The 12,534-nt window shown below is 48.5% G+C and overlaps 1 protein-coding gene across 1 annotated transcript in view; it reads right to left on the reverse strand.

Moving 5' to 3' along the window:
• Positions 1-1,971: 1,971 nt before the first annotated feature.
• Positions 1,972-12,534, reverse strand: part of tmem72 (transmembrane protein 72) — a gene marked incomplete at both ends in the record, with an annotated part of 64,163 nt that continues 53,600 nt past the window's right edge. The window contains 2 exons of the mRNA XM_084321865.1: positions 1,972-2,393; positions 5,020-5,159. Of these exons, the coding sequence (XP_084177991.1) occupies positions 1,972-2,393; positions 5,020-5,159 (562 nt within the window). The remainder of the gene's footprint in view (positions 2,394-5,019; positions 5,160-12,534) is intronic.

Below are 12,534 nucleotides of genomic sequence, written 5' to 3' on the forward strand. Positions count from 1 at the left end.
CATCATCACCGTGGTGACATGAGTGCTCCCCAGAGCTCCGTCGCCATGGTCACCACAGCACACACAGACGTTTAATCACATGACAAAACACATAAACCGGAGTCATAGATAGATGTGACAAACACAGCAAGAGCTGAAGGGTATTTTTTACACTGTATCTCTGTCCATAGGGCTCCACACAGTGTTTATTTCTAGAGATATTGCAGGTGTAAATATCTGTAAATGTTATTGTATGCATATTGTGTGCATATTGTGTGCATGTTATATGAATATAAGGGCCCCCATTCAGCTGATGGGAAAAAGGAAGGTATCCACGAGTAGAATCATACAATGGCCAATACTAGATTTGATGTAAAAAAGGGAACAATAAATGGGCAGTGGCTCAGGAGGTAGAGCAGTCGTCTGGTTGTCGGAAGGTTCCCGGTTCGATTCCTGGTTCGATTCCCGCTCCTCCCGGGGCAGAGTGCCGATGTGTCCTTGAGCAAGACACTTACCCCCTAATTGCTCCCGTTTAGCAGGTTGGCACCTTGCATGGTTGCCTCCGCCATCGGTGGGTGAATGTGAGGAACAAAATTGCTACAAAAGTGCTATACAAATGCACCATTTACCATCTCCCAGAGAGGACTTTAAAGGAACACGTCCACATTTTGGGAAATTAGCGTACCGTCTTCTCCAGAGAGAGACAAGAAGATAGATACCAGTTTCCTCTCTGTGCGTTCAGTAGAAAGCTATCTGGCTGCACGTTAGCCTAGCTTAGCACAATGAATGGAAGCGGACAGGGCCGGTTAGCCTTCGGGTGAGGTGTTAGTTGGACAATGCCTTAGCTAACCAGCACTGTCCGCTTACATTCATTGTGCTAAGCTAACGTGGAGCCAGATAGCTGCGTTCTACTGAACGCGAAGAGAGGAAACTGGTATCTATCATCTTGTCTCTCTCTGGAGAAGACGGTAAGCTAATTTCCCAAAATGTTGGCGTGTTCCTTTAAGGTCTAGTCACACCTTGTAACAATACGTCCCTCCTTGTCCCTGTCTGCTCACCCTGACCTTGGACGGGTCAGGACACATAAAATGTATGGTCTAGAGTAGACTAATGGCGCCTAAACAATTAGGAACGTGGGGGGGGGGGGGGGGGTAGGGAGAGCACGGGATTAGAACTACAGGGATGCTTACGGCTGTTGCCTTGAACTAAGTGAAATACGACAAATCCAAAGCTTGTTATTTCCCCTCTCGGTTCTGCGAGGGAGACACACAGCCTATTCCCTGCCCCATGCAGCACATACGTTCTCTGATGGAATGATTTATCTAATTGCATACCTTATGAATAATGTATGACGCTATAAGTGGATTGGATTGGCCGGTATTTCATGTCTGCTTTTCTTTTTAGTTTATGCTGATCTCTGACCAGGAATTAAGTAGGATTTTAAACCGAGGACTTATATATTCATCAGTATTATCCCACCAGGACGGTCATTTCTGCCGCCGTACTTTAGCAAATGTGTTCTTTCTCCATTGCTGCCTATGAGAAAGAGGTTGTTACGAACGACAGATGGCACACATGCTCATGTTTTATTTGGAATTATACATGCACAGCGCAAGGTGCAGCGACGCGGAATAGATACTGGCACATTACATATGCAATTTCCTTTAGTACAAATAAATTGAAATAAATCACTCTAGTAGAAAACATTTGATTGATTGAACGTTTGATTGATTGAACTTTGTGTGTTGATCCTCCAAACAAACACAAAGCCGATTCAAATCTGTCACCACAAGGAAACGAGGTTTAACTGAACACTTTCCTCTGACCTGCCAGAAATGTTCTGTTTATGTAACGATGATAATGATAATCCATGTTACTTAGCCAACACAGTAAGAAGAATACAGGGAGGTGCTGGTCTGTGGTCCACCTGGAGCTGTTTTATAGGCTCAGATCAGTCAGATTGGTCATTCATTCATTCATTCATTTATTAATTCAGTCAGTGATCATAGGTGCCGTGTCCGAGGTGGTCTCTGGCTCTGAGAGCCTCTCCATCTCTTCCATCTCCGTCTCCATGGGACTTCCTCTATCCTTTCTCCTTTCTCCCCACCTCCTGCTCTCCCTCTCCCTGTCTTTCTGCACCGCCGGCCGCTCCAGCTCCAGCATGGCCTGCCTGCTCTCCCCTTGCTCACCCCGACCGAAGCCACTGTCTCTGGGCGTGAAAGCAGGGCCCGCCCCTCTACCGCCTGCCATGGAGGGAAAGAAGGAGATGGCTCTCACGGAGCCTCCTCTCTCCTCCACGGACACAGTGGTGAGTCCCGGGTCGCTGTGACTCTCCTGGGGCCCTTTGGGAGACTCTTCTGCGTCTTTCTTATTCAGGATGAAATTGAAGAACGCCGTCACCAAGAGCATAGTGCCTGCAATGGGAAGAACCTCTGTGAGACTTTTACACTTTCAACCTATTCTGGAACTGGGAGAAAAACACTGTATGTTTTGCTGTGGTTGTCTTTTTTTGTCCAGCATGGACAAAACATGATGGGTTCCGTTCACTTTTGATTAAATCACTTCAGAAGGTGGATTGAAATTGGTTTGAATTTTTTATATCTTTCTATACAATTCTCTATCATCTATCATTAATACTCTAAATTAATTGTAGTGTCATTGGTTGAACTGAATGTAGATCAACCCCAATTTTGTAGCCTACACAGTTTCGGGGGAGGGGGATTTGGTTATACAGGTATTTGCAGAGCCACAAAACACATTTACTATATTATGTAAAGTTAATAATTAGAATCACTCTTATTATGTCATAAATTAAAACAAAATCATCTTGATGCTCTGTGAACCAAATTTAAGCCTTGAATATACATTTGTAAACAAAATGGCAGGCCATGCCATTGCAAACAATAACAGTTAAACAGGGTTTCCTCTCCCGATAAGATAAACCCAATGGAAAAACATGCACAACATTTACATTTACATTTAGTCATTTAGCTGACGCTTTTATCCAAAGCGACTTACAAGTTCTGTACGACAAGCCATCAGGAAGGGCACAACTCTATCAGCTGAGCAACAATGTTCATCAAAGTGTTGAGTGCTACAGTGTAGGTTAGTTTATTAGGACAAGTGCATGACAGTACGGTTAGTTAGGGTTAGATTTTTTTATTGTTTTTTTTTTTTTTTTTTTTATTCAGATAATGGTTGAAGAAGTGCGTCTTTAGTCGACGGCGAAAGATTGGACGTGATTCGGCTGTCCTAACTGGGGTGGGTAGTTCATTCCACCATTGTGGGGCAAGGACTGAGAATAGGCGACTTCTCTTTGATGACCCTCCCGGAGCTTGGATAGGAGTAGGTCTGAGGCGGCCAGAAGATGCAGAGCGTAGGGTCTTGAGGGTGTGTAGTTAGAGACCATTGACCGGAGGTAGGCGGGAGCGGTTCCCTTTGCCGCACGGTATGCTAGGTCGAGGGCCTTGAAGCGGATTCGTGCAGCAATGGGGAGCCAGTGCAGGTCCCTAAGAAGTGGGGTGACATGGGCCGACTTCGGTAGGTTTGAGATCAGGCGGGCCGCTGCGTTCTGAATGAGTTGAAGAGGCTTAGTGGCAGTGGCCGGGAGGCCAGCGAGCAGTGCATTGCAGTAGTCGAGGCGGGAGATGACTGTTGATTGGACGAGGAGTTGGGTGGCTTCTTTTGTCAGGAAGGGGCGTATCCTTCTGACGTTGCTCAGGAGGAATCGGCAGGTTCTGGTCGTCGCTGCGATGTGAGCAGAGAAGTTCAACTGGTCGTCGAGGACAACACCAAGGTTCTTGGCGGTCGGGGACGCAGTCACAGCTGTATTCTCGACTGTGATTGAAAGGTCGGTTAGGGGGGAGGATTTGGCCGGCAGGTGGAGCAATTCTGTTTAGCTTAGGTTCAGTTTGAGGTGGTTGGACGTCATCCAGGCTGAGATGTCGGACAGACAGGCCGAGATCCGCTCAGAGACGTGGATATCTGAGGGAGGGAAGGAGAGGAAGAGTTGAGTATCGTCGGCATAACAATGGTAGGAGAAGCCATGAGACGTGATAATGTTACCCAGTGATTTAGTGTAGAGGGAGAAGAGAAGGGGTCCTAAAACCGAGCCCTGGGGGACACCCGTCCGCAGGGGGCGGGTGGCCGACAGGGTCCCTCTCCATGACACTTGGTAGGAGCGGTCATTGAGGTATGATGACAGCCATGTCAGCGCAGAGCCAGCCACTCCCATTCCTGCGAGGGCCGCAAGGAGGATCTGGTGGTTGACTGTGTCGAAGGCTGCAGATAGATCTAGGAGAATCAGGACAGAGGAGAGGCCTTTCGCTAATGCTGTCGTGTTCCCTGACGAAGACGGACAGGAGCACTTGGATTGGTCCCCGGGGCGCGGCCCCACGCCGAAGCCCCTATCTGCTCCCGGCTGCCCTTGGGGGTGAAGGACGACGGGATGGGTCAAGCGCAGAGACTCGATTTCATTGGCGACCCAAAGAAAAATTGCATGTGTGTGTTCCTGTGTGTACCACTGCTGCCCATCGCATGTGTGTGTCACTGCATGATAAATAAAGACTTCTTCAAAGTCCAGTTATTATTATTATTATATTATTATTATTATTATTATTATTTATTATTATTATTATTATTATTATTATTATTATTATTATTATTATTATTATTATTATTATTATTATTATTATTATTATTATTATTATTATTATTATTATTATTATTATTATTATTATTATTATTATTATTATTATTATTATTATTATTATTATTATTATTATTATTATTATTATTATTATTATTATTATTATTATTATTATTATTATTATTATTATTATTATTATTATTATTATTATTATTATTATTATTATTATTATTATTATTATTATTATTATTATTATTATTATTATTATTATTATTATTATTGTTTATTCACCAACAAACTTTTCCACTTCTGTGACAAAACCACACAGTGCACCTTTAAATACACACTGCGATTCTTATGGAGCATCTGTGAAGTAGGTAGAGTCATTGTACCTGGGATAACAGCATGCCACACCAACATGGGGTGCAGGAAGCAGACTAGGGACATCATGGTGTAGTAGAGAAACTTCTGGAAGCCTCCGACGCGAGCCAATTTCCCCCAAAACACAAACAACAGCCAGTCTGGAGGACAGCTACAGCCGCAGGGTGGAAGGAGAGGAGAATTCAGAGAATGGACACAATTTCATATACAACCCTTCACACTTCTGTAGTGTGGTAGTGAAAGGCTAACCTTCTTTAGTGTGGTAGTGAAAGGCTAACCTTCTTTAGTGTGGTAGTGAAAGGCTAACCTTCTGTAGTGTGGTAGTGAAAGGCTAACGTAAGGTTATGTATATAACCAAGTTCTATGAATTATGGTGACGCTCAGCATCATCTGCACTGTACTTCACTTCGTGCACGTGCACTGAATAAAAAATGTCACCATGTACCTTTACATCCCAACATTCGTCTGGCCACACCCCCATCCGCTTACCTTCATAAGCAGGTGTGTGGTCACCTACTCGCCTCCTTCCCAAACTTTCACCACAAGGCGAGATCAAGGGCCGCAGCGGCGTCCTGATGCTGAGCGTCACCATAATTCATAGAACTTGGTTATATACATAACCTTACGTTCTATTTCATTATGGCTTACGCTCAGCATCATCTGCACAAGAGGAGCTGAGCGGGAGCCAAAGCTCGACAAATGTACCCCGCTGAGGCCCCCCACAACCATCAGACCGGGGAAGACCGAGCCCCCCGACCCTCCCTAATGGAGGGATACCCTCCCTATTGGAGGACGGGAGGGAGACGGATCCGACCATGCGAAGAGGAACTCAAGCAACTCAATGCACAGGGTGAGCAGACCGTGGCTTGACCCCACGACTACGCACACGCACAACCCGCATGCCATCAGGGAACGAACGGAAGGAACAACCCTCGTTACTGTCCCCAGAATCACGGGGTCAAGAGCAACCCCAACCCCGTGGCAAGGCCGTAGCAGCGGAACGCGAAGGAAGACCCAGACCCACTGAAGGGACTGGATCCCCCGGAAAAAGGGGGCCCGGAGAGGTCAATGACGCTAGGCATCAAGACCCCACCAGGCGGTCACTTAGTGACCCCGCCCCCCACATCGCCAGCATATTCGGATAGAGCCCCTCCAAGAGCGGGCCCTTACTCCCCAATAGTACACCGCCTGGCACACTGACCCTGCAGAACAGGCAGTCAGCATGGCCGTAAGCACTCAAAAAGTTCAACCAACGGAAGCAGGCAGCGCACCGGGGAAACCAGGCAGCAGGCTGTAGACCTGAGCCTGGAGCACTGCGGATGAGACAGGCGCCAAAGGAGTCAACTGAAAACAGCCCCCCCGGTGGAAGGGGCGTATGCTGGCGTTGTTGAGCACCATGACAAAGCCTCCATCAAAAAAAACCCACCCAGAGGGGTCGAGGCAGAGAAGGCTGACACGATTGGCAGACGTCATGAACGTGCAGGGGCACACTCAACCGGGTACCCCGGGAGTTGACTCTGCTCCAACACACCAGGGAATCAACCACCCTCTCGGTACACAGACGGTGGTTGTTCCTATAACCCCTCAAGAAAAAACTCTAAAACACACCTGCGAGTATACACCAGCTATACCGCAGCACAAGTGTTTCAGTTTCCAAAAAAGGGTTATCCCAGGCCTACGGTATCAACGAAACATTACTTCGGACCGAGCCCGGCAGCCCGGGAAGCACACAGGATTACCAGAGGAGGTCCAGAAGACCACCCCAACAGCCCCCTCTTCGCCATGCGTGAGAGAGGAGCGAAAGAAGGAGAACCAGCCCCTTACAATAGTGCCAGGTATAAAGTGTACCCAACAAAGGGTCTCCATAACGCCTAACCCTGTGACATCCGGGCCGACCCGGCATTTTTCCCCCTGAAAAAAGCCCAAGTCCCTCAGGGTACCAGAACAGCAGATCTGCATCCCTGGCGGACAACGGGTTAACTGACCTGGACCAGCGTGACCAGAACCAGTCCCGTGCCCTAACCACGCCGACATGCCTACTCCAGGAGAAGGGGCAGATATGCGTGTTGATCTAAAACATGAAAAGAGGGCGCCACCCAGACGGTCCGGTTTGAACCGCGCTCGGTGGCCCACCCCAAGGGCGTGAGACCCCTCTACCTATGTTCTGATCTATTCCGTTAACATCCCCCAGATATGAATGAGAATCCGTCGAGACCCAGTAACAGGCTCTCGGAAGAGGAAAAAATCCCCCATCCCAGTTGCTTCATAAAAACGCTGTTTTAATAACAAGCAACCAAGGCGTACTAGCCACCCGCATGATTCTTATCAAAAACACCCCGAGCCAGCACTATGTATGCGTCGGGACACAAAACATTTCAATGGACAGTCCACAAAACATTTCAATGGACAGTCTAACCAGACCCCACATCGATCCCTCAAGGCGCCTGGGAGAACGACAAGAAGGGTGTCGTGCTTCACATTCTCCACACTTTTTTATTAAAAAAGAAAGAAACACCGACTGACATGAATCCCACTTGACGCAGCCGAGGATAAAAATTGTTTACATTTTTATATCCCGTCATCCCTACCACAGAGGATAGACGGAACTCCCCAGAGAGACTTCCCATGTGAGCCATAGATTGAAAAGCCACGGTAACATTGAGTCATGTGACCAACCGACTCAAGTTACGCGCATATCGAGCGTAGTGGAACCTTAATTCCTACGCTCTATCCTGACACTTGGCAATAACAGACCCTACATACGGGTCTAAACTCACGGAAGTCATCGTCCAATAGCAACGTGTGCTATGACGGGGGGAAACCCAAGACTCAAACGCCTGTGATGGGTGCAGAGTCTGGGAAACCCTCCCCCCCCCCCCTCCCTGCCAAGCCGCCTAACAGCTTGGCCCTGACTGAACGAAAAAGAGAGGCTAATGAACCCCCTGACCAATCAGAAGAGGGAAGAAGGGGTTTATCCGGCACCCCCTCACAAGCCCAACCCTTGCATACAACAACAACAATAGCCATATGATACCTTTAGTAGCAATGCTAATGAATAGCGCAAGCTAATACAATGCACGCTAACCACAGACAATCTGTGAACAGGGTTTATAGCAAGACCAAGTCGTGTGTGTGTGTGAATCCTACACCCGCATCCATGTTGTAACACAGAAAAACATTGATAGAGAGAGAGAGAACGGCTGAGCCGTGGTACGTTTTCATACGAGTATTACTGCAAACCCAACACAATAGTGTTGTAGCTCAATATCACTGTGTAAGCAACAGAGCACACAACTAACCTCTACCTTTATGTGGAGATTCAGGTCGAGGCAGAAAAAAACCATTTTCAACCGAGTGTAGGCTGCAGGCCTTGCTTAAGCTCTAACATGAATGTAACCCTCCTATCAACCCATACTAGCGAAAGATTCACACGTTGCAACCCCATCATATGTTTGGTGAATAAACACACAGTTTGTTAACAAAAAATACAGTCCCCCTTTAGAGGGGACTCTTTATTTTTGAACAAAATCATAGCGGGCCGGGAAGGGAAACAGGGGGAGACCACAGAGGGAAAAAGTCACTGGGTCTTAGCAACGCCTGCCACGAGCCGCTCGGGATTTGCCACCTCGGGGAGCCCCGGAGGGACGGTAAATGATCGGCGGCTGGTCACGACAGTCCCTACCGTCACCTCCGGGCGTAGATGGGCCGGCTGCCGTAGCGGAGGCGCCCTCTCTCCTCCTGGCCTTCTTCACTGAAGGTCCAGCAGTGGCGGTGGTGGCAGCGGCGGCCACGGCGGAGGATCCTCGACGACGTGGCAGCCGTCTGACTCCACCGGCGACATCGGGCGGGGGGAAATGAGGCTGGAGCACGGAGCGCTCCTCCTGCATCTCCCTGCAGGTTGAGGTCATCAGCTGCAGTGTCGTCCCGAATAGTCCAGCATCGGAGAGAAGTGGAGTCCTCTTCTTCTCCGGCACACGCGCCTGCTCCAGCCAAAGGTGGCGCTGGATCAGAGTGGCCAGGGCGCGCACTTTCCCAGTGGCTATAGCTGAGTCAGATGCAGGATGGCTCCTGCCGACTGGGCGAGCTGATCATGTTGTACATCAGTCAGCTCCGTGCCGCCCATCAATATCCCGGACACCCCTCTCACCGGGCGACGTTGCCATAGATGACCTATGAGATCATCAGGGACAGGAACAGGCAGTGGCTGCGGCAGCGGCACGCCGTTTGCGACTGCCGCCGCCATCATGAGCTCGGGAAGCAAAGCATGCAGTTCCCCCTGCATACTTTCCTCCTCCGAGCCTGCATCCCTCACATACAGCAGACTACTGGTCAAGGAGCCACATTCTGATGTGGCTGATAGCAGGGCATCCCGCCGACGAGTCGGAGGTTCTAACCCAACATCTTCGGACGGGGAACCCCAAGGAGACATCTCACCCCCCTCCAGTGTTACCTGGACAGGCAGGGAAGATGTCTCCACCGGGCCTTCAAACAAGAACCCGTCCGCCTCTATCATGTAGTCCTCTGTCTCCATCGGGTATGTAGAGACCGACGCATCCTCATCTGGTTCCAGCAACTCACCAAAACCAGGCCGTTCGTGTCTGCAAGCCACCATCTTGCGACGGGAGCGAGCCGACGCAAAAAGTTTGCATCTCAAATCCCCCGCAACCAAGGGAACCGGCCGCCCAACAGCGGACGATTCCCCGGAAGCAGAGGAACCAGAGCCAGAACCAGGCCATCGCACAGGAGACGGCACTGGTGCACCAGCTCCTTGGAGAGACAAACTACCCATCGGACGCCTACCGGGTGTGGCTGCCGACCACGAGAGAGGCCTCAGCCCCGCTCCAAGACGCACGACAGAGGCGGCAATGGAGAATCGCTGGTGAAGAGTGGCGTTGCGAGCGCGACCCTCCGAAGTAGACATTATGACTTAGCTTTTTTCTTTCGAATATATGAGAGAAGAAAAAAACAAGCAACAATGTAAACACTAACAACCTCGTCAAGTGTGGGATCTAACGAAGGCACTTCCTTGTGGTGAAAGTGAAGAAGGAGGCGAGTAGGTGACCACACACCTGTTTATGAAGGTAAGCGGATGGGGGTGTGGCCAGACGAATGTTGGGATGTAAAGGTACATGGTGGAATTTTTTATTCAGTGCACGTGCACGAAGTGAAGTACAGTGCAGATGATGCTGAGCGTAAGCCATAATGAAATAGAACCTTCTTTAGTGTGATAGTGAAAGGCTAACCTTCTTTAGTGTGGTAGTGAAAGGCTAACCTTCTGTAGTGTGGTAGTGAAAGGCTAACCTTCTGTAGTGTGGTAGTCAAAAGGGTTAAACTAAAGATTGTGGAACATCTCTGGGGGAAAATATGATAGCAGCCACAACAATTCCTTCTACTACAACAATCTAAAGTATCTCTATTGAGATGCATTTGTGAAAATACACAATATGATTTCATTTTAGCTACAGTGTATTGATATATAGATATATAAATATATTATGAACTGAAACAGGCTCCTGTGGTCAAAACGAGTAGAAAATGTATATTCCACGTCCGCTTCTTGAGAAATGTGTACATACATTGTTATTTTAAACTATGAAAATCCTTCTAATGCTGTCGTTACCAGGGCAAAAAAAAGGTTTCTAAACAGTGATGGAAGATGTATGTAACGTAAGATAAGTGGTTTAGCTACATGGAGTAATGGTACAGTGTACTCACGGTAGATAAGTGGTTTAGTTACACATGGAGTAATGGTACATTGTACTCACAGTAGATAAGTGGTTTAGTTACAGTACAGTGTACTCACGGTAGATAAGTGGTTTAGTTACAGTACAGTGTACTCACGGTAGATAAGTGGTTTAGTTACATGGAGAGATGGTACAGTGTACTCACGGTAGATAAGTGGTTTAGTTACAGTACAGTGTACTCAGTCACGGTAGATAAGTGGTTTAGTTACATGGAGAGATGGTACAGTGTACTCACGGTAGATAAGTGGTTTAGTTACATGGAGAGATGGTACATTGTACTCACGGTAGATAAGTGGTTTAGTTACAGTACAGTGTACTCACGGTAGATAAGTGGTTATATTATCGTGTAGCTCCGCTCTGCGTCATACTGGAATACTCTTCCATATCAGCCTAAGCACTGAATACATTTCCACATGCACCTTTACATACCTCATCTGCCTGGCCACACCCCCAACCGCTCCTCTACATAAGCAGGGGTGTGGCCATACTAACAACTCCTTCTTTAGTTTTCACCACGGCAAGTGCCTGCAATGTACCACACTTTGAGATTGTTGAAATATTGAAGAAAGGAATAGGAGCTATGATGAAGGAGCTACGTTGACATTATATCTTTGTTTTCTCTCTCACTATTTTCGAGGAAATACAGCGATAATGTCTTCGCCACTGGGGTGTCTTGAAGATGATGATCATTCTGACCTCCACCGGCATTTTCGTATTAGGGGCTCGCGTCGCTGGCCTAATCCCCACCTGCATTCCTCCAAGCTGCAGCTGGACAGGTATTACCTCCGCTACTGCAGCTGGACTTTGCTTGAGAGGCGATCGGCTGTTGTGAGAGCTAGCTGCCTCTCCGGGTGAATGATGGTTTTGATATGCGAGCGCCAGTTGTGTTGTTATGAGGGGAATAGCTACACGATTTACGAAAGCCGGCCCCAGGCTGGTACCCTTTTTGCTGCCTCTTAACGGCGTGGAGAGGGTTCTGGTTTGACGCCCACGCTACATGAGCTCCTCATCGGGAGCTCTACTTGCCTGGGACCGTGTCCGAATCTGTGGTTCAAACCCCCGGATCTCTGGACGAACGGATACTCTCTGTCACCGTGCGAGGCCCCACTTTTCAAGATAAAAGTTACCCAGCGCGAGGGAAGTGGGTTTGGTGTTTCGTTATCGGAATTTCTCCACGCCCAAGTCGGCTGCAGCCCATGGGGAATTGTGCCGGCACCGCTGTATCTGTTAATCACCGTTCTGAAGACTGTGTTAACTTCTTTTTCTCTTCTCTCTTAGGATGAGGAGAGGGACAGACAGCGGCTGTCTGAGTGTTGGCCTATATTGTGTTCTCTTGTTGTACAGTTTTCGGTGATAGCTGCTTAGCTTGCATTCTAGCTGGGTTGAGCTACCTGTTAGCCAGTTAGCTGTTAGCTGCGGCGCTAGCTCTGTACGCTCGCTAGGCTAGGAACGTTAGCTTGATGCTACCAGTTAGCCGGGAATTGGCTGTTAGCTTACGCTACACCGTTGAACATTAGCCGTGAGAATAGCAGGCCATAACACTCTGACTACGACGTCATCTTTGACAGAGGATGTAGTCAACCCTGCACTATGATCGGCTGTTGGAGGGGGGGGGGGGGGGGGGGGGGGGGGGGGGGGCGTTTCGCCGGAGCCTCGCTCCGGCCTTGAAGAGCTTCTTTGCCCGCCAGCGAGGGCCTTCATCAATGTAAGGAGACCAGCCTGTTGCGGTCCTCTCAGCCTGCGTTCATTGGTGCAGGTAAGGGTCCTTTGGACACTTAACGC

Source organism: Notolepis coatsorum (genome assembly GCF_963971535.1).
Source record: "Notolepis coatsorum genome assembly, chromosome: 9".
Classification (NCBI taxonomy): Eukaryota; Metazoa; Chordata; class Actinopteri; order Aulopiformes; family Paralepididae; genus Notolepis; species Notolepis coatsorum.